The sequence below is a fragment of the Mycteria americana genome, chromosome 2 (genome assembly GCF_035582795.1).
Source record: "Mycteria americana isolate JAX WOST 10 ecotype Jacksonville Zoo and Gardens chromosome 2, USCA_MyAme_1.0, whole genome shotgun sequence".
NCBI classification, from domain to species: domain Eukaryota; kingdom Metazoa; phylum Chordata; class Aves; order Ciconiiformes; family Ciconiidae; genus Mycteria; species Mycteria americana.
The window spans coordinates 140,107,692-140,130,559 of record NC_134366.1 but is presented as its reverse complement, the minus strand read 5'-3'; the positions used below and the strand labels follow the sequence as shown (position 1 = coordinate 140,130,559).

General features: G+C 38.0%; 1 protein-coding gene across 5 annotated transcripts in view; it reads left to right on the top strand.

Annotated features, from left to right (window-relative positions):
• The window catches only part of STAU2 (staufen double-stranded RNA binding protein 2), a 175,402-nt gene that overhangs the window by 5,626 nt on the left and 146,908 nt on the right, over positions 1 to 22,868 (top strand). For 4 of the 5 annotated variants that reach the window (XM_075494819.1, XM_075494820.1, XM_075494815.1 and 1 more), the window contains 3 exons: positions 14,224 to 14,431; positions 15,515 to 15,645; positions 20,105 to 20,264. In XM_075494819.1, coding sequence (XP_075350934.1) covers positions 14,233 to 14,431; positions 15,515 to 15,645; positions 20,105 to 20,264 — 490 coding nt within the window. In that variant the 5' untranslated portion in view covers positions 14,224 to 14,232. Of the gene's footprint in view, positions 1 to 2,222; positions 3,158 to 14,223; positions 14,432 to 15,514; positions 15,646 to 20,104; positions 20,265 to 22,868 lie in introns of those variants that run through there. The other variant, XM_075494817.1, reaches the window with a different exon arrangement.

The following is a 22,868-nucleotide window of genomic DNA, read 5'->3' as shown; positions in this document are numbered from 1 at the left end:
GGTCTTGTATGAAGTAGGTGACCTCTCAGCTTCTGCACAGCAGCTAAGCTGTCTGTCCTTCATGAAAGGGGATGAGAAACTTGTCCTACATCAGGAGCAGGTAAAGCTCACTCTGGTTTCTTAGAGACATCTCTCAACATTCTCTCTTAGCTGAATCCACAGGGTTAGATATGGGATTTGACCTCATCAGAAAGGGAGAATGATCCGCATCATCTTTTCTTCACCCCTCTTGAACTGGCCAGTCTTTATCACTTAGAGCCTTTAAACAAGTGAAAAGTTATTGAAGATGCCAGGACTGGATCCCATTTCCATGGACCTGATGGAGTTGTCATTCATGAGGGCATTCTGTATGCGGACTTGCAGGCAACCATAGGTATTTACCAGGTCCCAGGAGAAGAATTAATATAGCACTTTTGTTTGGCTGTTATATTACAGGGCTCTTCTGAAACTGGCCATTCCACAAATTACTGTCAGTGGCAACTCAGCAGAGGAGTGGCTTTGGAGGCCCCTTTTCACGTGACCATTGAACTATATGTAAAACTTTGACTCTTTTTCTGGTTCTCTTCAAATCCTACTGCAGTCAGAGCCCCTTGATACTTTGTAACATTCACCTTCATTACAGGTAGGCAGAGAGCAAACTGCTGCGGTAGCTGGTGAAACTGATCTTTAATACCATAGCTTTAATACCATGCTTCAAGTATTTTGAAAGAGATGTAAGCAGCAACTTATTCTGGATTTGAAAATTTGGTTTTTTTGGTCGTGGTAGTACTTTGAACCTTTTCAAGGCTTTTAAGCCAACTCTGTGCTCAGTAGGAATTTTGACATCTAGCACCAAAAAAGAAGCAGTTTTATTTGCTATCATTGCAGATGCTGCCTGGTACTGTTTACCTTTGCTCAGGCACCTCATAGCTGACAGGAGCAAGGGAGACATAGTTACTATCAAACTAATATACCTAATATATCCCCAAGATAGGGCAGGCCAGAGCACTGCAGGTGAACAGGGTTAGCCGAGGCAGTTCTAGTTCCAGGGCTGACTCTGCTTTTCAAATGTGTGCCTTTGCTGTTGCGCTGGATTGCAGACCTCTGCTCCACAGCTCTGGGGTCCCCACTTCTACCTAAACTTCTGCTGTGTGTCATCACAACCTAGATGTTGGATGGCCTTTGGGCTAAGAGCACGCCTTCCCTTCGTTAACAAGGAGCATCCATTTTTGCAGGAGGCGAGACTGTATTAGGTGTATATATGTAGCCAAATAACGCATGTTCTGTTTGAGATCCTAGAAAACGTGGTCCTTCTTCTCTTTTGAAGTGCTTTTTGTTTATTTGATTTTGGTTTTGAAGGTAAGGAATGGGGGTCTTAGCTCAAGTAGTGAACAGAAGTGTTAGCTCCCTGCAAGTTCAAAAGCAAGTTTGTTCTTTCACTCTGGTGTAGGGTGGTTCCAGAGTCACAAAAGCTAACTTTACCCTGCTGAAACTAATGGCCCTGGAGTCCTGAAAGTTCAGCAAGTGGCGAGAAAGACATTCATTTAAAGGAGAGCTCAGAGTATCATCCATCCATCCATTCTGTCTCCAGGTAGTTGTGAGCCTATGCTGTTGCAAACAGTGTTGTCATTCCTCATATATGCAAACGTCTTTTTCACTTTCACTCATTTCTAGGTGCTGTTTCCTTTTATTTTGAATCATTTAATGTTACCACTGAATCAGGTTGCACTTTTAGCCAGAGTTGTCCTTTGTTTTATTTCTGACTCTTTATCTGTGTAAAAATACTTGAAAGAATTCCAAATTTTAATTCACAGTTTGTTTACATTTTTTCCTGTAGTAGTTATGCTTATAACTTCCTTTGGTCTGAGGGAACAAGTTATTCTGAATCATCAACTATAGGGATGGAGATCTCTTATTTGCTATCTTACGATATATCCTACTTGGTCCTCCTAAGCGGTAGTACATGAGGAGTTGGAGGAAAAAGTCTGGTTTTGTCATGCCGGTTCTGTGCACTCACAGTGTGCTCAATTTGAACCAAATCTCTTTTTACCAGCACTCTTCCTTTCTGTTGTTGGCTGTTAGTTCAGTATCCTCCTTGCAGATTCAGCTCCAGAGATTAACCTTTTGCTATCCTGCCAGATGCGTGTAGTCTCTGTGCTGCAGCAGAATGTGTGCTCAATGTGCAGCAGGGTTATAACGTTTAGCTAATGTTTACCACTGATCATATATCCAACAGTTTTTCTTCAGTGTTTTCTGCCTTTGCTAAATCTGAAAGGATCTCTAAGTATGCCAGTAGGATTTTTTTCCTCTTCCCAGATTGTCAAAATCTTCTATAATCTGTAGTTTCTTCTGAAGATAAATAATTTATTTGACTATGTTTCATCACACAAATTCGTAATTTCTGTCTAAAGCATGGGTTTGCTACAAGGAATCAATAGGCGATTGCTGCCCTTGTGTACTTTGCTGAGTTGTTGATGATTCTTTTCATTCTCAGGATGCTTGAGGAGTCTGCATTGATAGCTGCTTGCTGCACGTGGCTGGGTCAGTTAGCTCTGTTCCCTTTGACTTTCTCTTAAACTCTTCCAGGCGCATGTCTCTTCCCATCTTGTTTGCTGGAATCAATGTTAGTGGCCCCAGGTCACCACTGGCTACATATGACCTGTCCACTTCCTTAATTTTTGGACTCTTTATTTTCATTGTTGTTGAGCTGGGCTTGTCTCATCAATTTTGCAACAGTGCATGACCTTGCCCCCAAACATAGCATCTCTAAACCAAACTAATTTTCTCCAGTTGAAAACTTAGATTTTGTGCTTTTCTTCAGTCAGAGAACTTGGTACACCCAATCCAATACTCAGTAATTATTTTACCTTTATTCATCGACTGAGGAGAGCTGCACTTAAAATAGGGAGGAGGCTCTTTGAACTCATTGCAGAAGTCCTGATCTGAAAAGGTACTTTACGCCTATGAGCAGAGGTCCCATTCTGTGCCCCAGTGATCAGGGAGCTGGTCTCATGAGCTGTATGTCAAAATTATGTTCTATCCAAGCATCACAAAACATGTCTATGGGAGAGCTGAGAGAAGGGGGAACTCCAGGAGTGATTCATGAACAGGAGATGGCAATTTGACCCCAGCTGTGTCTAGGAACTGCAACTTCTTGGAAGCTGTGTGAGACTGCAAGGTGAGCATTCATCACTCTAGCTGTGAAATACTGTTTTTGTTTAAATACACTCGTGAAGAACAAAAAAAGGCACACAAACCAGAATTTTATCTACTTCTAACAACAGAGCACAACACCCGCCACTTTGTCCACTGAAAGCTCTGAGGATCTTGTAGCTGTTAATGACGGGAATGATTATGGTGTGAGGAAGGCTGGTAGCAAGAGCTGTAACTTTTTGCAAAGAAAAAGGCATGTTCCTACTACTCCACTAAGATTTGTTACTTGAAATGATCTGAGAAGTAATTTGTCACAGGCAGTCAAGGAAAACCAAGATAATTTTCTGAATTCCATTAATAATATGCAATTTCTAGTTAAGGAATAAACTTTTAGTCAAGAAGTGATTTTTGCCTGCTTCAGAACAAAATAACAGTTGGAGGGATATTTTACTTAGAATAAGAGTATTTTGTAATTTAAAGTCAGTCAAAGCTTATTTGAGATATTAGGAATATAACTACTACTAGTTGCTAGCACAAATTGAAAAAAATACACCTTTTAGAAATATATATGAGAGATTTAAAAATACTAATTAAATAAGAAGCTGGACTCTTGGAAGGAGCTCTGATTAGACTCCAATATGACAAATAAGGAACCAATTACAGCTTTGATATGATCAAGTTTGTAGCAGCAGTGTGTCAAGTCTGAGTCATGGTTTGTTCATTTACTTACTTAATCCCCTTCTGCACTTTTAAGCTGATGATTGATTGTTAAACTAGTGGCTTAGGCTTCCCTTCTTTTCAGCTATTTTTGTTCATGAAAAAGCTTAATAACTCATTTTTGTTTAACCTAAGGTGAATGTGGTTTACCCGCCCATCATCTGCAGTAAGATGGTATGATGGTGTCTGTATACGATGGCAGCCAATAACCATTTCTGTATAACCTTTTGAGTCTCAGTGGAATATTTAAATGGTTGCACTTGAATGACTTATCCCAGAAAGTAAAAAATAAATAAATAAAAATATTTCCAATAATTTGTTCCACATTTTTCTAATCTCAGCTTCTGTGTTCACAATTTCTGGAGTCACTAAATTGATTCATTGTGTCCTTGAACCTTTCTGATATGTTCTGTATAGGTAAATTTTGAGGTAGCCCTGGAAATTCAGCTTAATTTGTGTCAGTGTTGCCTAGAGTCTCTTTTGATTGTCCTACGTTCCCTTTTCCAAGGATTGTGGGACCAGGTGAGATCATCTTTTCAAAAACGTTACAGGTATGACTGTGTATTGCAGAATGTCTGGGGAGATACAAGTTTTCAGTTTTCAAGAAGTCATAGGTAGTTTACAGTCACGGTAAGGAACAGATCTAAGGAGTTACAATACTGGACGGCCAGCTTTTGTCCTTTGGATTAGTGGTTGCTCCCAGTTGCAGTAGATGAGTACAAAGAAGGATATTACCCTCTAGTGTTGGGGAGTGTGTGTGATATCCAGCTCTGATCTGTAACGCTGTATAGGCTAGTTCTTTGGATATACCTCAAACCGTGACGGATTTTGGATGTGGAAGGCCTTCCACAAAGAAAGCTCTGATGATCACATTGCTGTTTCATGGAGGAGTTTCACATTTTCTTCTTTGTAATAATTCAGGGGACCCTGGCTGGGTCAAACTGATGACTGTGTCTGAAGCAATATTCTGGCTGGCTGTTTTGGTGTCTTTTCGGGGCATAAAGTTTGTGGCAGCATGAGAACTGGGTTAGCTCATATTGGCTGTTGGAAATTTCCATGGCTTTTTGATCATCTTCTCTGTTTTCTGGACAGCAACAATAAATTGAGACAAATAAACGTCCTGATGAGTTTATCTTTGTAAAGTAGTGGACATTTATATGAAACAGCCTAATCTTTCCCCTTTGGGCTTTGGGTTATAGACAGGTTGAAAAGCGTTGAGATGCCTGCCTGGCTCAGTTTCTGATGCAACAGATTGACTTTCCTTATCTTTTAGTTTTCTTCTGGTATTGAAATCTTCGAGTTGATAATCTGATGGATCTTCCTTGTCATTTCAAATGGGAGTTTTGTAATTAAGCTTCCCAAACTTCCCTGATGTCAAGCAGCTGTCCCCACAAACTTGTTGCTCTGGTTGCAGACTGTCTTCTCTAAGGGATTTCTGGATGTTTGAGTTTTTGTTTTGTTTCAGCCTTTGCTTTAGTGATCCTTGGTATCAGTGAGGCTGTTTTGTGAGAATAGCAATCCTTTTTTCTATCGTGGTTCAAGATTAATATTAATAAAGTTTCTCTACTTAGGATCTCTGTTTCATGTCTGCCTGTGAAGTTTCCACTTGAGAATTCAAGTGGCTGTCCAGTATACACAGGACCTGACTATAATTTCTCTGTTAGAAGAGAAAATTAGCCATGTGTACAGGCTGGGGTTGTTCAGTTTTGCTGTACACAGTAAGATACACCGTGGCATGAGTTGCTCCTTTCTCAGCTTTTTCATGTCAGCCTCGCTGTTGCCAGGGCAGCAGGGGAAGAGTTGCATTCCCGCCTGTCAATATGCTCCACTTTCTGTGAAGTTCCTCTTGTTACAAGTTTTTAGGCTCTTGTACATGCAAATGCGCGCAGTTACAGTCAGTGCCCTAACCCCCGTGTTGTCTGTCATTCTTTACAAAAAGACCCGTCTTAGGCAAATATATTAGGCAGGCAACCTCTCTGCAAGGGAGTCTATTTGCTTCTATAATTGCGTCTGTTAGTTTTAATAAGGTCCATGATTGCTTATTTGTTGAAGACAGGTTTGGCAATAGATTTTGGGTAGGCTTCAGTTGCCTGTATTTTGGCATCTAGTGCAGTTTGAGACACTAAGTTATCCTGTCTAGTCTTCAGCTGCCACTCATCTGTGTGGTTTAGCTAATGCTAAATTAGAAGCCTACTTTTGATCACCTTGAATAACACCCTGAGTCTGCTGGCTGTATTGACTAGTGGTGTAACACATTTGTTTAAACACATACGTTATTGCCATTTCATTGCCTTTTCATGTCAGGGTTTATCTGAACCATCTGCCACATGCAGTGCCAGCTGTGGCATGGGTCTTCTGGGAGAGGGCTTCAGCTTGTTGAAGCAGCAGCTGATGGAATATGCAGGTATCCAGATGTGATATCTTAGGACATCTCAAATGGCGCTGGTAAACCATGGGTGGACTACTGAGTTCCATACTGTATTTCCTTTGACTCCTTGCTTATATTGTCCTTAGACACCTTGCTTATATTTGGAAACCTAAATTATAGATGCCTTTAATCCTTACCTGAATCCTCATATCCCGCTGTACGTCAGTGCCATACGGTATGGGTAAGTATTCCGGTGTGAGATACGCTTGTGCATGTAGATGGCCTTGTAGATCACACATTTTTCATATTAGTTAATCGTCTTTTGCTGTAGTGGCTTAAGCAATTTACTACATCCAAAATGTTTGCTTATTATATTTGTTTGCTCTGTGACATATACTATGTATTTCAAGTTGTATGAATCTTATCTCAATTGCATGGTAAGCCTTTTCTGTTCTAGCCCCCTTGCTAACACATTGTAATTAAATGGCAACAAAAATCCCCACCTTTGGCCATTTTGTTGATGGAGAAAATCTTAGGTTTTAGTCTTTGATTCCATAATTAGTTACCTTGTTTGTCTGGTCTGGTTTTGTTTGGAAATTTTCCTTTCTTTTCAAAATTGCACAAAGCTATTGTAAAGAGAGTTGTTAGAGAAGGATTGAATCGGTGACAAATGTAAATAATATGTATTCCCAAGTAACGGTCTGGTCATTGATTTAGACAGTCATATGCTTCATGTAGCATCTTGGATCAACATAGTATTGGAGATTAGGGAACCGATATAATTTCACGATGAAAGAAGTCTGTGAGATGAAGCAGTTTCTAGCTCAGTCTTCTGAGTCTTAAGTCTTTTTTTGTTGTTGTTCTAATGTGCTTGTCCTGTGTAGTAATTCAAAAGAGAAGTTGAGCTGACTGCTGTTTGAAGAAGTGGCTGAAAATGATTATAAGTGCAGATTTTTAATCTGTTCAATTTCCTACTGAATTCTTTTTTTCAAAAATACCTTCCTGCCTCTCCTCAGAAAGCTTCTTACTGATCGTATATAGGAGCTTGCAAAGGATATTCCTCCATGGATGATAATATCCTTACAAAAACAACTTCTGTGTTTTCTGAAAGTGTGATGGGACTTAATGTTCTGACCTGGCGTTCACTGCAGCCGCCTGGCCCTGCCTTGCCTTCCCAGGGGCTTATCTGCAATGCTCTTCTGCTCCAGTCCAAGAGCAAAGGAAGCTGCTTGTAAGAAACTGTAGTATTTAGTCAGTCCTCAGGGGCTGGGTTTAGCGCTGAGCAAGTAGGGGAGCCTTTTTGTAAGCCTTGCAGCTCCTTGGATTTTGAGTATTAGTCCCTAATATTCTGTGTCAATTCACCTTCCTTTTTGTGTGCATTTTTGTCTTTGGTTGTAAATTATTTTATCAAAATAACCAAAATAAAAGGGTTAGTGATTTCCCCCCACCCCCTTATACTTCAGGAAAGTAAAATGCTTTCAAGGCCTAACTTCATTTGCTGTCATGTATTACTTAGTTGTTAATTAGCCGGTAGCTATGCCAGATTTCCACTGAAATTAAGATTCTCTAGTGTAAGGTACTGTAAAAAAAAAAAAAAAAACAAAAAAACAAAAACCAAACAAAAAAAACCCCACCACAACAAAAAACCAGGCCACAGGTTTCTGAAGATGAAATCATCAGGCATGAGATCGTGGGTTTTGTGTGGAACAGTGTGAAGGAGCTGAACTTCGGTGCATGGTTTGACAGCGAAGCTAAGCTGATTAGCAGGAATTGAAAGGGCTAATTCCCTGCACCCACTCCAGGTCAGGAGTTTATGGCCCTCCCTGTACAGACAAGGATGCTCCTCTGATCTTCCTCCTCACCCGTGCGTGGGCTGGTTCAGTGAGGTAAATGGACAGAAAAGTATTAGCTTTTTGCTGCAGGGGAGAGAGGACACGGGATTGTCCCCTGCTATGGCAGCAAGTCATTAGATCAGTTTGGCTGTTGGCAAACCACCCCTAGTAAGGCAAAAAGCAACAAATTGATGGAGGAGCAAATAGGGAGGACAAACAGTGGGGACCAGCAGTAATATATAATATATATATAGACCCTGTGCAATTTCATGCGTAGTTTATCAATTTTGCCTATTTAAAATGTATAAATAAGATACATTTTTGTTAGTAATTTTAGATAACCATCTGCTGACTGTTGCTTTAAGTCATGCTCTTGCTAAACTGCTACTGTGTGGCTATCTCGTTATTTGATTTTATAGAACAAAAAAGATTGAATTAACAGCTGCTCTGAAGGTACTGCAGAGCTGTGCGTTTTCTGTCACCCCTAAATAAGCTGCTAGATATAACATAGTAAAAAGAAATTACATAAAGCTTAGGACTTCTGTAGTACTTTTTATATTGATGTACATGTATGTATAAATATTTACTGTAGATGTGAGAAATGGCATGCAAGAAATACATTTTGCTTTTTGGCAGTTTTGTATGCTTTTGTGTAACTGAGTGAGCGAAGTAATATCAGGAGAATGGAGAGTTTAGTGGAATTTTAAGGCTACAACTAAAACCAAACCCTCCTTAATTAGGAAGCTGTTAGGTCTATTATGGTACTATGACTTGGGACTTTTACAGAAGAATCGCATTAACAACCTGCTAACCAAAGCCGGGGTTGGTCTGGAAAAAAACACTGAGAGGCTGCCTGCTTAGACACTGCCCCCCAGTCTATTGCAATGCTGTTCCTGTAGCTTTCAGTATTTTCATTGATGATGTGGATGAAACAGTACACTTATTAAATTTGTAGATGCTATAAAGCAGGCTTGGAGGAGACTGCAAACATTGTAGAACTACAATTAGAATTCAATGTGATCTTGAAAAATTGAAATGATTGGTTGGTTGTTTTTTTTTTTTTTTTTTTTAAATAAGGGAATTCAAGGAAGACAAGAACAAAGTCTCATTAACTGCAGAACAGTCAGATTCACAAACAGAGCATAGGCTAGAACTTGCTGGGTAGCAATTCTGCAGAAAAGGACCTGGCGTCATTAATGTGATACTGTTGTGAAAAATAGGCAGCAATTAGAATGCATAAGCAGAAGTATTAGGTATCTGAGATACAAGATATGTCAAGTAATTTTTCTTACTCAACAGTGGCTGGCCCTCAGTTGTTACCTTTGTAAAGCACTTCACAAATACGTAGTATGTGCCATGTGTTACATACTTGTACACAGATTAGATTTGGTACATTGGGTTGTATGACAGAGTAGCGTGAAAGTGTGGTAGCACCCTACTCATATATGTATTTTCACTTTCTGCACAGATGAAGTCCAGTCTTCCGTTTCAGCTGTTCAGGTCATTAGTTTCTCTGACTGTTGGTTTTTCATACAACAACCTGTGTCTCAAGTCAAGTATTGCTTTTTCAATTTTTCCACATTGTGAAAGTGCATTTAACTTGAAAACTCATTGTTCGTCTTTTCCACTTTCTGTGCTGTCTTACCTACTTTGTCTGTCATCATTCATTCATTCAATATGACATATTCTAAGAATCATTTCACCTGAGCATTTAATTCATGTCTTATGTCATAAGATCTAAGGATATAAAGTGATTCATGTTCCAGGAAAGTACAAGAAATGATTATAATCAGAAAAAGTAGAAGGAATTATTTACATTGTGTGATGCTTTTTAGCATGACATGAGTGTATTCACAGTTGTTAAAAATATTCTGCATCTGTGAATATAACTAAATTAATTTTGTGTTTCTGAACTTACACAAAAAATGAATGGAATATTTGACAGCAATATTTTCACTTTAAAATGTGAGGGGGTTTTGTTTCATTGTTTTAATATCAGTTTGTTTTGGTTTTTTTAACATGAGAGGAAAATTCACAGCTTATACATAGTTTGACAAGAAAGTTAATACCAACTGTTTATTGAAACCTATGTAATTGCCTGTGTACAAAGTGCTTTCAAAAGTGGAAATGAGGTCAAATGCAATTATAGTATATTTACATCGCTTTAAATGTCTGCTGTCGCATTTCTAATACAGCTGTGCAGGTTAGAGTAAGAGAGGAAAAAACATTGCAGCACTTCAGAAGGCACCATAAGCTCTGGGATATAACTTTACAAAAATTGCAGCACTGCAACTTGCAGACTTCGACTGGGTAGGACATGTATGTGATTGAGACTGCAAGAAATATCATTGCTGTGACATCTTGGCATGGCAGCTGGCAGCTCAATAAAGACACAAAGCTGGCAGTCACAGCTGCGCAGTCCAGCTTTCTCACAGAGATCCAGGCATCTGTAACCACTGCCTAGCATCGAGGGAAACTCCTCTGGAGACACCTGGGTGTAGTGGTTTCCTAGATGTGAGTTGGGTTAGCCACCTGAAATGAGGTGTGTGGGCTTTCTAATCATATCAATAATATTCTAAGAAATTGTCCTTTTTGTATATGACAGATTTTTCAGAAATATCTACATAGAAGATTTAAAATTATTTTGATTACATAACTGCATTTAATCTCTGAGCAATTTAGTGAAATCTCTCTCCCTTAAGTCCCACATTTTGTTGGGTAGTAGCAAACTGGTCTGTGCTCGTGGCTGGAAGGCCTCAAAATGTTTTTGCCTCACTGTTTATAAAATAGTATGTCATTGGTATATATGTAAAATATGTAAAGAAAAGATGGAGCATATAAGTTTCCTCCCCTTTTTGTGGTGATATCAGAGATTATTTGCTTGGTAATGTGAAAAATGACATGACAGCACTATATCAACTATATTTTCTCTGTTGTCTCTCTCTCAGTGGATTTTTAGAATGGCTTACAAATTGATTGTCTTCATATCTGTCGTGGTTTAACCCCAGCTGGCAAATAAGCCCTACCCAGCCACTTGCTCACTCCCCCACGGTGGGATGGGGGAGAGAATCGGAAGAGTAAAAGTGAGAAAACTCGTGGGTTGAGATAAAGACAGTTTCATAGGTAAAGCAAAAGCCGCGCACGCAAGCAAAGCAAAACAAGGAATCCATTCACTCCTTCCCATGGGCAGGCAGGTGTTCAGCCATCTCCAGGAAAGCAGGACTCCATCACGCGTAATGGTTACTTGGGAAGACAAAATGCTATCACTCCGATCGTCCCCCCCTTTCCTTCTTCTTCCCCCAGCTTTATATGCTGAGCATGACACCATATGGTATGGAATAGCCCTTTGGTCAGTTGGGGTCAGCTGTCCCAGCTGTGTCCCCTCCCAGCTTCTTGTGCACCCCCAGCCTACTCGCTGGTGGGGTGGGGTGAGAAGCAGAAAAGGCCTTGACTCTGTGTGAGCACTGCTCAGCAGTAACTAAAATATCCCTGTATTGTCAACACTGTTTTCAGCACAAATCCAAAACACAGCCCCATACTAGCTACTGTGAAAAAAATTACACTATCCCAGCCAAAACCAGCACAATATCTCATGTACTTTAAGAGTTAGTCCCTACAATTATATTTACCTCCCAGGCATCTTTCTTTATGCAGATTAATTTACAAAATAGTTACAGTTTCTTGTAGGAGTTCTTCAGCTTTAGATGTATAAGAAAACTAATAAAATAAGCAAACCCCAACACATAATATGTTGTGATTTTATTTTGATTTCACAGTTTAATTTACTATAGGATGAAGAATGTCTTTTTTCTCCTAAACTTTATCTTGTTCATTTTTACAGTTCCTTGATGCTATTATCAAATTGGTTTTTTTATCCTTATTAGAAAAGGATTAATCCTACAAAATATGCCAGCAATACTATAGGAGCTAGAAATATTCTTCATAAAACACATTATTTTGTTTGGTTATTAGTAAGTTCTGCTTTCCTGAAAAGAAGAATAAACTTTCAAAACACTGGAAGCTGAAAGGATAATTCACAACTGGCAAGGCTGGAGAATAGGTGTTTAGTAGTATCTCATACATACATACATGTCTCATACTATGTGAGTGATGGTGCTCTCGTACTCATGTCTATAAGCTAAAATGCTGTGAATACTCTAAGGAGCTTCTTAACCTTTAATTATTGTGATGATATTTCATGTTATGTTGGTTTCATGGTAAAGGTGTTTAATAAATATGGCCTGATTCTGCCACAATTAAGAAACTTTTTAAATTCATTGTGATCTATACTAATATACTTAAAATCAGAATTAAACACGTAGTATACCAAAGAATTCTATAGTTATGCACATTCTCAGTCTTTAAGTTAGGCCCTTCTAACAATGCTGCTGTATTGTATGACATTTGCTGTTAAGTGACAGTAGGATTTTTACAGTCTGAATTTAGTCCATATTTTTGAACACATGAAGTATTTGAATATATCTCAGCTGACTGCATATGTATTTTTAACATCCGTCACTATTAGCATTTTACTGATGATATTTATGAAAAGGAGAAGTGATTGCATCTCAGCTTCATTTTTAATTTTTTTTTTACTTTTGCCTTTCCAGAGATTTAAATCAGTCGTGTCTTTCCTCAGTAATAAAAATGGCATTCCAGTCCGAACCTCTTCTCCAAAGCACAGAGTCGCAGTAATATGATTTATTATTTTCATTATACCAGTGCAACTGTGCTTAAGTAGTTGCACTCTGTGGTGTATCAAGTGACTTGGGATCTTAACCTAACAATGCTGTCCCTCTGAGTAGAGATACTTGGATATTTTTTAACGGATTGTGGGGAAGGGGCAAAAAATACTGATGTAATCAAAATTTTTTATATAGTTGTACTCATTTCAGTAAGACCTTAGTTAGAAAGGTTTTCAGGCGTTGGCTAGGATTTTTACTTAGGAAGAGAGAATTACCCCAGCAGAAGCAGCGAAGAGCTTAGTGGTAAGGGTGCTGCCTGTGATGGAGGAGAACTGGGCTCCTGTCCTCCTCTGCCTTAGCCAGACGGACCAGAGCTGCTTCTGGGAGAGGTCCCAGGTCTCCAGGCTATTTGTTGGCTGTTACGGGGTTCACCTCTCTATCCGCTCTGTGCAGATCATATCATGTGTATGAACCCTGAAAAAATATAGTCTATGTCCATGCTACTGAATAAAATACATCTTCCTGTTTGTTCTGGATGCCAAAAGGAGAAGCCCAAGACTTTTTCCCGGAGGACTGAGAATGACTGCCTCCTTGCTTATTTGGGTGGATTGCCTGGAGTGCCTGCTGGCCTCTGAACTGCTCCCGTGTGGTTTTTGCAAGAGTTTTTTGTCAGTAGCCAAAATTTTGCCAAGGAGCATACTCTCAGTGAATAGTATGAAGGAGCCGTGCCCTGACCCTGGTTTCTTTACGAGTGTAGACTTAGCCAGAGAACAGGTATTGGTAATAAAGAAACTCATTTGGGCAGATGGAGAGAGATAATTAGTACCTGGCGTATTCCAGGTAAATGCTTTAGGCACTGGGTTAAAGGCTAGTTTAGGAAATCCTGGTACCTGTGCTAGTAATTTATACAAGGATTGAAGTGCTCCATCTATTGACTGGATAAGCAGTGATTTTTCAGAACTTAGTTCTTTGGTGGTTTTTTTGGTTGTTTGTTTTCTCTTCTTGTTTTTTCTCTTTTCTAGTTTGGTAACAGGCAGAAAAAAATAGGGATTTTTCTCTTGCGGCCTTATTTGGTATTTTGTGCGCACTTTACTGGAAAAACTAAGGCAAAAGATTGCTATGGCAGTTTGTTGCAAAGACATCCTCTCTTGAAGAAGTTGGCAGGTGCTAATCTCATCCACAGAATAATTATATGGAATTTTATTCTGGAATAATAGTTCTTCCTGCCGTATTTCAGGCAGGGTCACCCCACAATTGAGCAGCAGAACCTGGAGTCAGGGCGTGTGGGTTCTGCTCTGGTGATTTTCTTTGGCTGTGAGCTCTGTTTCTCTGTGCATCAGTTTGGAAGTAATGTGTGCAGAGGCATGACTTTTGTGGATAGTTTTGTGACCCAGATCCAGGAGCAAAAAAGAAATGTTGTTATTATCACTACCATCGTTTGACACTCAAAATGCAAAGTGCCCTGCTCATAATAATTTGTTTATTGCAGTGATAGGCAATGGCACAAGTTAAGATGCAGACTACAGCAAACCTGTCCGGACCTACCATGTCCCCTATGGTGCTACCCCTACCAGTTACAACTACAAATACACTGGGTCTGCCATCCTCAATGAACGGATCCATTTCGGAATCGGCTGCCAGCTGTAGCAGTCCTACTGCCGGCCTTGTGGATCCTGCGCCTTCTAGCAACTCACCAGGTAAGCTGGTCCAGGTATATTTTCTTTGCTGTTCATTTGAACCTTTCTGATGACTTGTTAATTAAAAAAAAAAAAGGTCTTAAAGAGGATTAAAATAAAGAAAAAAATCCTGTAGAAAAACATTTTGGCTAAATAGACTGTTTACTAAGTTAAGTTTCTTTTGACTGAGCTCAGACTTACAGTGAAATGTTGATCAATGATACAAAAGCTCAGAAAAGAACACGTCTATTTTGTCAGATTCTGAGTGTATCTTTTATAGAGAAGTTTTAGTGGTGCAGGAAGGTCTCCAAGTGTATTTCTCTTCCCTAGAACAGAATGTCTTCACACTTCTTGGCAGTATTTGGTGTTTCCTTTGTAGCCTAATAAATGCTGTGTTCCTATGCTGAACTGGCTATAAAATACAGAAACGTTATGCTAAAAAATTAAGCAAGAAATGACATGTGTGTTAGGGATAAATACAAATAAGTTGAAAAAGAAATAGCAGAAAGTTAAGAAATAGTAAGTCAGTATACATGAAGTGTAAGTAGTCTAAGAAAAGCAGAACAAAATCCTTAAAAGGGGAGGAAAGGTGTTCTTTGGGAGTGCTCTGAGAGTGACTTCATTATTGTGAGAAAAGTCTAAAACACAGGGAAGAAGCAGGGAGAAGCAGGTGGGGACCACAGGGTTTCTATATTTATCTTGCAACTCTTATGCTGTCCACTTCTGCTTCAAAGTGTTGAGAAACCATTCTGAAAGAGTAGTCAGTTCCTGGAACCTGTGTACTCCTGACAGTAAACTTTGGTGACATAGAAAATGTAGCATATGTATATGTCCTCCTACACTGTCATCTTTTATAGAGGCATTTTGGAAAGAAATAGTTGTATTTTTTAAAATTGCATGTAATCAAAATAGTTATTGTAAAATGCGTATTCTCATATGATTAATATGTAAATGGTATTTAAACATTGCATTTAGCATATGTGCAAAAATTATTTTTTAGCCAAAGTATTTTCTTTTCTGAGCATGCTGCTGCTTTTGCAAAGCTTTGCGAAGTTGTGAAGAATACATTTCTCCACAAAAACTTTACAGACTCTTTATTTACAGCTCCTCTCCAAGATAACATGGCAAACCCCAAAGAGAAAACTCCAATGTGTCTGGTAAATGAGTTAGCCCGTTTCAATAGAATTCAACCCCAGTATAAGCTTCTGAATGAAAGAGGGCCTGCTCATGCCAAGGTAAGGTCACAGTTCCAGGTGGTGAGCCATACCTTAAATGCTGAACAGATAATGTCATGGTCTGGACGAGTGCGCTTGTCAAGCACAGCCACATTTCTAGTGTAAGGGGTTTCTTACTGTTCTTTATTTTGCTATCTTTTTTTTTTTTTATGCTTTCAGAAAGTATATCTGTATTTCTGTTGAAGCCCTGTAGATAATTTTGTATCTTACTTTGATTTCCACCTTTGTGTTTATATTCGTTGGTCTCTATAAATACCTTGTGAAGGTCTTTCCAGGGTATCACCACCCTTTCTTAATCGATAAGGAGCGTTTGCTGTTTAAGCTCCGTGAATCCTTCTCCCCAGTTGGCATGCCTCTGGTAACTACTTTTGCATTTGTTTCATGGTAGTGCAGATGCCAACAAAGCTAGTTTGTATTGATACAGTTCTGTGTCCATAAAGTTGATTGCATTGATACTGTATCTTTGGATCTTGCATTATAGGGCACAAACGTTATTACTGTTCTTTCCTTTAAATTCTGTGCAACTTTAAGATTTACAGTGATAGTAAGACTCCTAATATGATTATAGCATTAAAGTTTCTAGTGAACTGACAGTTAATTCTGGTCAGTTCTCATATCAATTTGGATATCCAACTTCATTTCATAAGTACAAATTAGGATGCTTTCAGATGATGGGGAACACAGAGGGATATTCTTATGATAATAATTTTCAGAAATTAATTTTGAATTTCCTCGCTAGTTAGGAGCAATCTGGGGGAGGAGAAAAAATGCTGAAAAACTCTGAGAAAGACAATGGTGTAATTAATCGCTGCTTTGTACTCAGTATTTCTAGAGTGGCAAAACTGCGTAAGACAGTGGGGCCATGCTGCAGATTAGTACCAGTTTCAGCTAGTCGTGGGCTGCTGTCTCTCTGCAGCTGCCCCTTGTTTCTCAGTTCAGTTGCACGTTATGTTGTAGCTAGCACAGAGTTGATGCATATCACTGACCTTTTGGTTTGGCTGGTGTTCGTGCATCCTTTACGCTGGTGGAAATGATGTCAGCAGGTGCAGGGCTGCCGAGAATCAGCAAGCATTTAGGATCCCTCATTGCAAATGGAAATTGAAGTGCTCTTCCCTTCCTGGGGGTGTTTAGCACCACAGGATACACTGGTTGGTTGGTTTTAGGTTGAGGAATGTTAAATCTGTTGCGCTTTCTCTAACTTTTCACTGTTATGTTGTATATTTATTTTGTTACCTTTTTTCCATTATTGTGAAATAAGAGGTGCTTTGGTTGTACCAAAAGGTGTGGTTTTGGCTGTTCATATTCCACAGTAGTAAAGAGATTTGAGTTACATTACATTCATACTATACTTAAAACTTTAGCAGGAAATTAGCAAGAAATAGTTCACATATATTTGTTATTACTTTTAAAGGAACTACTATCATTGAAATGACTTGAGCCTGCATGAGCTGCACTTTTGAAAGCCAGATTTTCAATGGATTTCTTAATTTTTCAGTTTTTCAGTTTACCTCTTATTATTTTTAATTACACTCATAGTGGTCAAAAAAAAAAGATATGTGCTCTGTAGGCTCAGAAGAATATTAAGTCTGATTTTGACCTGTGCAGCAAATGAGAAAAAGAAAGGAGGGAAGGGGATGAAGAACAAGTGTGGTTATTAATAAGATTATGCAGACTTGTCTACTTTTGACGTACGAAAAGCAGAGACATAGAAATTATTATGACTGTGTTAGCAGTTTAGTATAATGTCTTGCTAGTAATATGATGATATACCTGGCAGAATATGTGCAACAGAGCTGAGTTTGTCCTAGAAGGCATGACCTGAAGGATGTAATGCTGCTGCTGTTTACCATTTAAGGAGCATCTCACGTTGCTTTCCTCCTACACATACCTTGTTCCTGTCCACTAGTGGTTTTCACGATTTTCAGAGACATGCTCTACAAGACAGCTGTCTGTGTTGTGACCACAAATGCTAGTAAATTTTTGTGTCCTTTTCTCTAGTTGTCTCTGGAAAGTAAGTTTTGGCAATTGGGGTGAAATGGGAAACTAGAAACAGTGGAGCTGGGAGAGAAGTGGTGCTTCCTGACAGTGGCACTTCCTGGCAGTTAGGGTTTCTAGGAGTCTGCCCTCCGGGTGGATTCTTCATCATAAGAAAAATCGGAAAGTCTTTGTTAGCATAAATGACATTTTTGAATACGTTAGTCAGATTGATAATTGCTTCTGTGCTTCTCTATATCAGTGGTATCTCAGGAGACAAATTTAAAAGAAACAGCGGCAAAAGAAAGTGGATGGTGGTACAGAGAAGAGGGAAAGGGGTAAGGGATGTAGCACTTCTAAAGGCTGGGAAGGAGAAGAGAAAGTTCTACATGCAGAAAAAGTGAGGAGGAAAGAATTGCCAGAGCTAAGGGAGACTGATCTTACGAACACAGTGGCGTGAAAACAAGAACAAAGCACAGTGGCCTTTGCATTTCCGCTCTCTAGCCATCAGGTAAATTAGGCTGGACGAAAGGAATACAAACTTCCTCAGAAAATTGGTGAGAAATGCCTCTCAATCTGTAGCAGAACTGTCAGCTCCAGTCTTGCAGAACTTGAGTACTTCATTGGCTGCTCCAGATTTTGGTTTTAGGCAGTTTTATTCCTTCAATTAAATTCCCACCTACTACTGTGTGTCGTTTTTTGCAGGAGTTTTTTTGTCAGGTGGGATAAGTGGGAAGGTTAGAGCTCTGGCTATAGAAATTTACTGAGCAAGCCCTTTATTATCTTGAATTCCTGTTTATTGCTCAAAGCACTAAGAGGAGCGTTATAGGTAGATAAGTAGCTATTATTCATCACATTTTTATTGAAATTCAAGATTATTCTCCTCCTATAAAAATACTACACTCATACTTTCTTGCAAAATATAAAATATATAAACTTCAGATCCAGAAATTAAATTTCAGTTCTTTTAGTAATAAGGATGTATGTTTATAGATAATTTATATAATTACGGGTATTTAGCTCTAATACCCAGCTTAGCTTTCAGGTGGGGATAGGGTTTGACAGAGTGCAAAATTAAGAGACTATTTCTCTCTTCCCCCTTGTCTGTGAGGAAATCGTCATGAATGCTGTGGAAAAAATGACATGGCAATAGGAACTGTGATACGGGAACTTGCACTGTGCTTCTGAAAATTACAGCAGCCCAAAACTCAAGCCTGTAATTAAGACAAAAGTATGTATTACAGTATGCAGTTCATATGCACTGTGTGCATGTGTATAGGGCTGAGTTGGGAGGCACATACATACATTGTGGTCAAATGCTTGTTTGCAAGTACATGCTAAATGAAAATATATGTAAAGGCAAATTTAAAGGTTGTCCATCATGCCCATCTCTAGATACCTGGTCCTGGATCTAGCAAGTTTAAATAATTTTAAAAATTATAGATCAAATAACTACCAAATTAAAATTTTACTGTATATACTGCTCACACTAATATGTAGATTTCTTTATGTTGCCTCAAGTAAGCTAGTCTGTTTTCTGAGGTAGGTATATCTGTTTACTGAGTGTGTCTGACTATTAAATCCTGCCTTACATGTATGGAGTTGGTGTGGAAAAGACACTGAGTTCTTACCCTTTCTCCTCTCATTCTTACATGCTCAAATTTAAACAGCACATGTACGTATCATACAGAAGATAGATGCTATCTAATATCTTAAATATGCGTTGAGTTTTATCTTCACGACTTGCACAGCATAGATACTGCTTGAAATAATCCTTTATTGCAGGTTCTGAAATATATATGGTTTTTATCAGTAGTCCGTTTCTGAACTCTGAAATTTTACAGTTCCTGTCTTCACTATGAAGTCCACATTAAAGAACTGCAGTTTTATTCAAAAAGATAATACTTCTTTTCTTTCTTACTTTATATTTTTGAACATATTTGAGTTGTGACTCTGCCCTAACAATACACATTATTTTCAGAAATCAGGGTGTGTGATAAATTCTTTCACTGGGTAAAACTATTTGGGCCAAATTCTCTGCTGCCTTGAAGAGTGTGCAGTCACTTATATCCATTCAGAATTAGTACAAAATTACTTTTTTTTTTTTTAGTAGCATTCTTTACCTGTTTTCTACAGGTAAAGTGACTAAACCCATTCAAATGTGTGAAGAAATGTGGTCTTAACTGACCTGTATATAGTCTTCCAAGAGCAGAGGATCAGTTTGCAGTTGTTATATACTTGGTTTAAATATTACTCTCTTCTTTGATAGTTGACATTAACATTACGCTATTTTGTCATCTGAAAGGCCATATGTTGCCCACTAATAAGGACTCCCTGATCTCTGTAAGAATCAGATGCGTTTTCTGGGAGTTAAATATAATGAAAAGAGAGCACGGTTTCTCTTCAGCCCTGGAAGTTTTCATACAGATTGGTCTAATCCACAGTGATAATCTTGCCAGTGTTTACCTGTTCTTTGTCTTTGAAGATGTTCACAGTGCAGCTGACTCTCGGAGAACAGACCTGGGAAGCTGAAGGAAGCAGTATTAAAAAGGCCCAACATGCTGCTGCTAGCAAAGCATTGAATGAAACTACCCTTCCCAAACCAACGCCTAGACCACCCAAAAATAATGTTAACAATAATCCAGGTATGAAATTTTCCTCTGTGAAATAAATCTTGTTGCATTGTTGGGATATTATACCACTAATTAAGTTAACCAAGATATCAGTTAAGTTGGACGATGAGAATCAACATAGCTGTCTTATAGGTATGACAGTATAATGAAGAACCTCTGGTGAGTTTGCACAGGAGAATTTTTAATGCTCATACCTAAAATGGTTGAACTGTAAGTGAATATGATTATTTAGATAAGGCTCAGATGTATACAAAGTGGTTGTAGGTGATCAACAGTAGACAGACAGGATGAAACCAGATTGAAATGGCCATTATTACCATATTAAAACATGTTTTCTGAAGAGTTATTTTAGCTATTTTTTCAATAAAAGGGCCAAATTTTACTCAGTCCAATCCTGTGAAATTGCATCTGTGGTGTAAATAAAAGGTCAGGATTTGGCACGAGAACTTTGACAGATAATCCCTGCATAGTAGGTTTTCCTTGATAGCAACCTGTGCTTTCAAAAAACTTTCAAATGGCTTTAGAAACTGTTGTTTGAACAGTAGAAAGAATATATATTAGTGTCTTGCATCCTTCATTTCGAGGTGTTACCTGTGAGTTGCCTTCTATGCATGCAACACCTTTTGAGGTACACATCTCAGCCATGTGCTCAGTGATCTGTTCTGTCTTGTTCGATAAAATAAATTTTAAAAAAATATTCCTAACTTTATTTCACACTAATATAAAAGAGAGCAAATGGTGAGAAAAAATGTCATTTTCCCCTCTTTCCCTTTTTTTCCTTTTTTTCCTTTTTTCCTTTTTTTCCTTTTTTTCCTTTTTTTCCTTTTTTCCTTTTTTCCTTTTTTTCCTTTTTTTCCTTTTTTTCCTTTTTTTCCTTTTTTTCCTTTTTTTCCTTTTTTCCTTTTTTCCTTTTTTCCTTTTTTCCTTTTTTTCCTTTTTTTCCTTTTTTCCTTTTTTCCTTTTTTTCCTTTTTTCCTTTTTTCCTTTTTTTCCTTTTTTTCCTTTTTTTCCTTTTTTTCCTTTTTTTCCTTTTTTTCCTTTTTTTCCTTTTTTTCCTTTTTTTCCTTTTTTTCCTTTTTTTCCTTTTTTTCCTTTTTTTTCCTTTTTTTCCTTTTTTTCCTTTTTTTCCTTTTTTTCCTTTTTTTCCTTTTTTTCCTTTTTTTCCTTTTTTTCCTTTTTTTCCTTTTTTTCCTTTTTTTCCTTTTTTTCCTTTTTTTCCTTTTTTCCTTTTTTTCCTTTTTTTCCTTTTTTTCCTTTTTTTCCTTTTTTTCCTTTTTTTCCTTTTTTTCCTTTTTTCCTTTTTTCCTTTTTTCCTTTTTTCCTTTTTTTCCTTTTTTTCCTTTTTTTCCTTTTTTTCCTTTTTTTCCTTTTTTTCCTTTTTTTCCTTTTTTTCCTTTTTTTCCTTTTTTTCCTTTTTTCCTTTTTTTCCTTTTTTTCCTTTTTTTTTTCCTTTTTTTACACTCCTTTCCCCCCCTTTTTCCCCTTTTAGCTTCTTCCCTTTTTATTTCCCTCTGCTGCTCCCCACCCTTTTAAAAAAAGTCTTCTTCAGCCGCTTTCTTAAAATGGAGTAATTTTGCAGTCAATCTTCTCTATGTTGGAAAAAAAGCAGGAGTAAGTTTCCTTTAGAGCTTGTGAGTATTATCCTGAGCATTAGCCATTAAGGATTGTTTGAGAGTGATGCAATAGTATTCTCTTGCTCCTTTGGAAATCAATACATTGCTTCTCCAGACCCAGGACACTGGCTTTGCCCTGTGTCCTTTGCAGTCACTGTGACTTTGGCTGTTTAGAAAGCAAGAGGCTCACACCTCTATAAAAAGGAATCCTGGTTTTAATTCTTAACATTGCAGATTATCACTCAGCTTCTAGATTTTTTTGGCTTTGAGATATTCTTAAAGGGAAAACTGATAACAAAAGAAATAGGCTTTAAGAGAATTCATTAAAAAATTTTATCACTTAACACTGTAATTTTGCCCTAAGAAAGATATAGTGTATATGCACAGGTATATTCTCATCAAAATGACACTTTGCATTTATATAGTTGAATTCATAGTCATTCCTTGCTCTGGAAAATATGAAAATTGTGTTGATAGAAGTTTTTCTTAAAGCAGCGTAAGCGGGGAATACTGTAGCTGAAAATATTATTAAAAAAAAAAAAAAGTACATGAAGTCACAGTGTAGCTTTTTATTTGGCATTTTGGAGACCATGCAAGTGGGCAAGTGCTGGCTGCTCTCTGTTTTTGTATTCTGTGACCAGTAGATGGCTGTAGTGACACTGATTTCCAGTAATTGTATTTTCAGTTTGTTAGATCATTAGTTTTTAGTCATAGTCTGAAGTTTTCAAGTCTTACAAATAAAACATTTTTTCTAACTTGTAAGATTACCAAATGACTGCAGTAATGCCTATTACTGCTTGCTTGTTTCAATCCTCTTTGCTCTATTTGTGGTTTTATTTAATGGTATTCAGCGGGTAGAGGCATTATTTTTTTATCTGTATAGTTTCAGAAAGTGTCATAATGTATTATAAGCACTTTGGAAAGATGAATAACCAGCTTGATTATAGCACTGACTTTCTCATTCATATGTGAAGATTAATCTACTGAAACTGCATAGAGAATG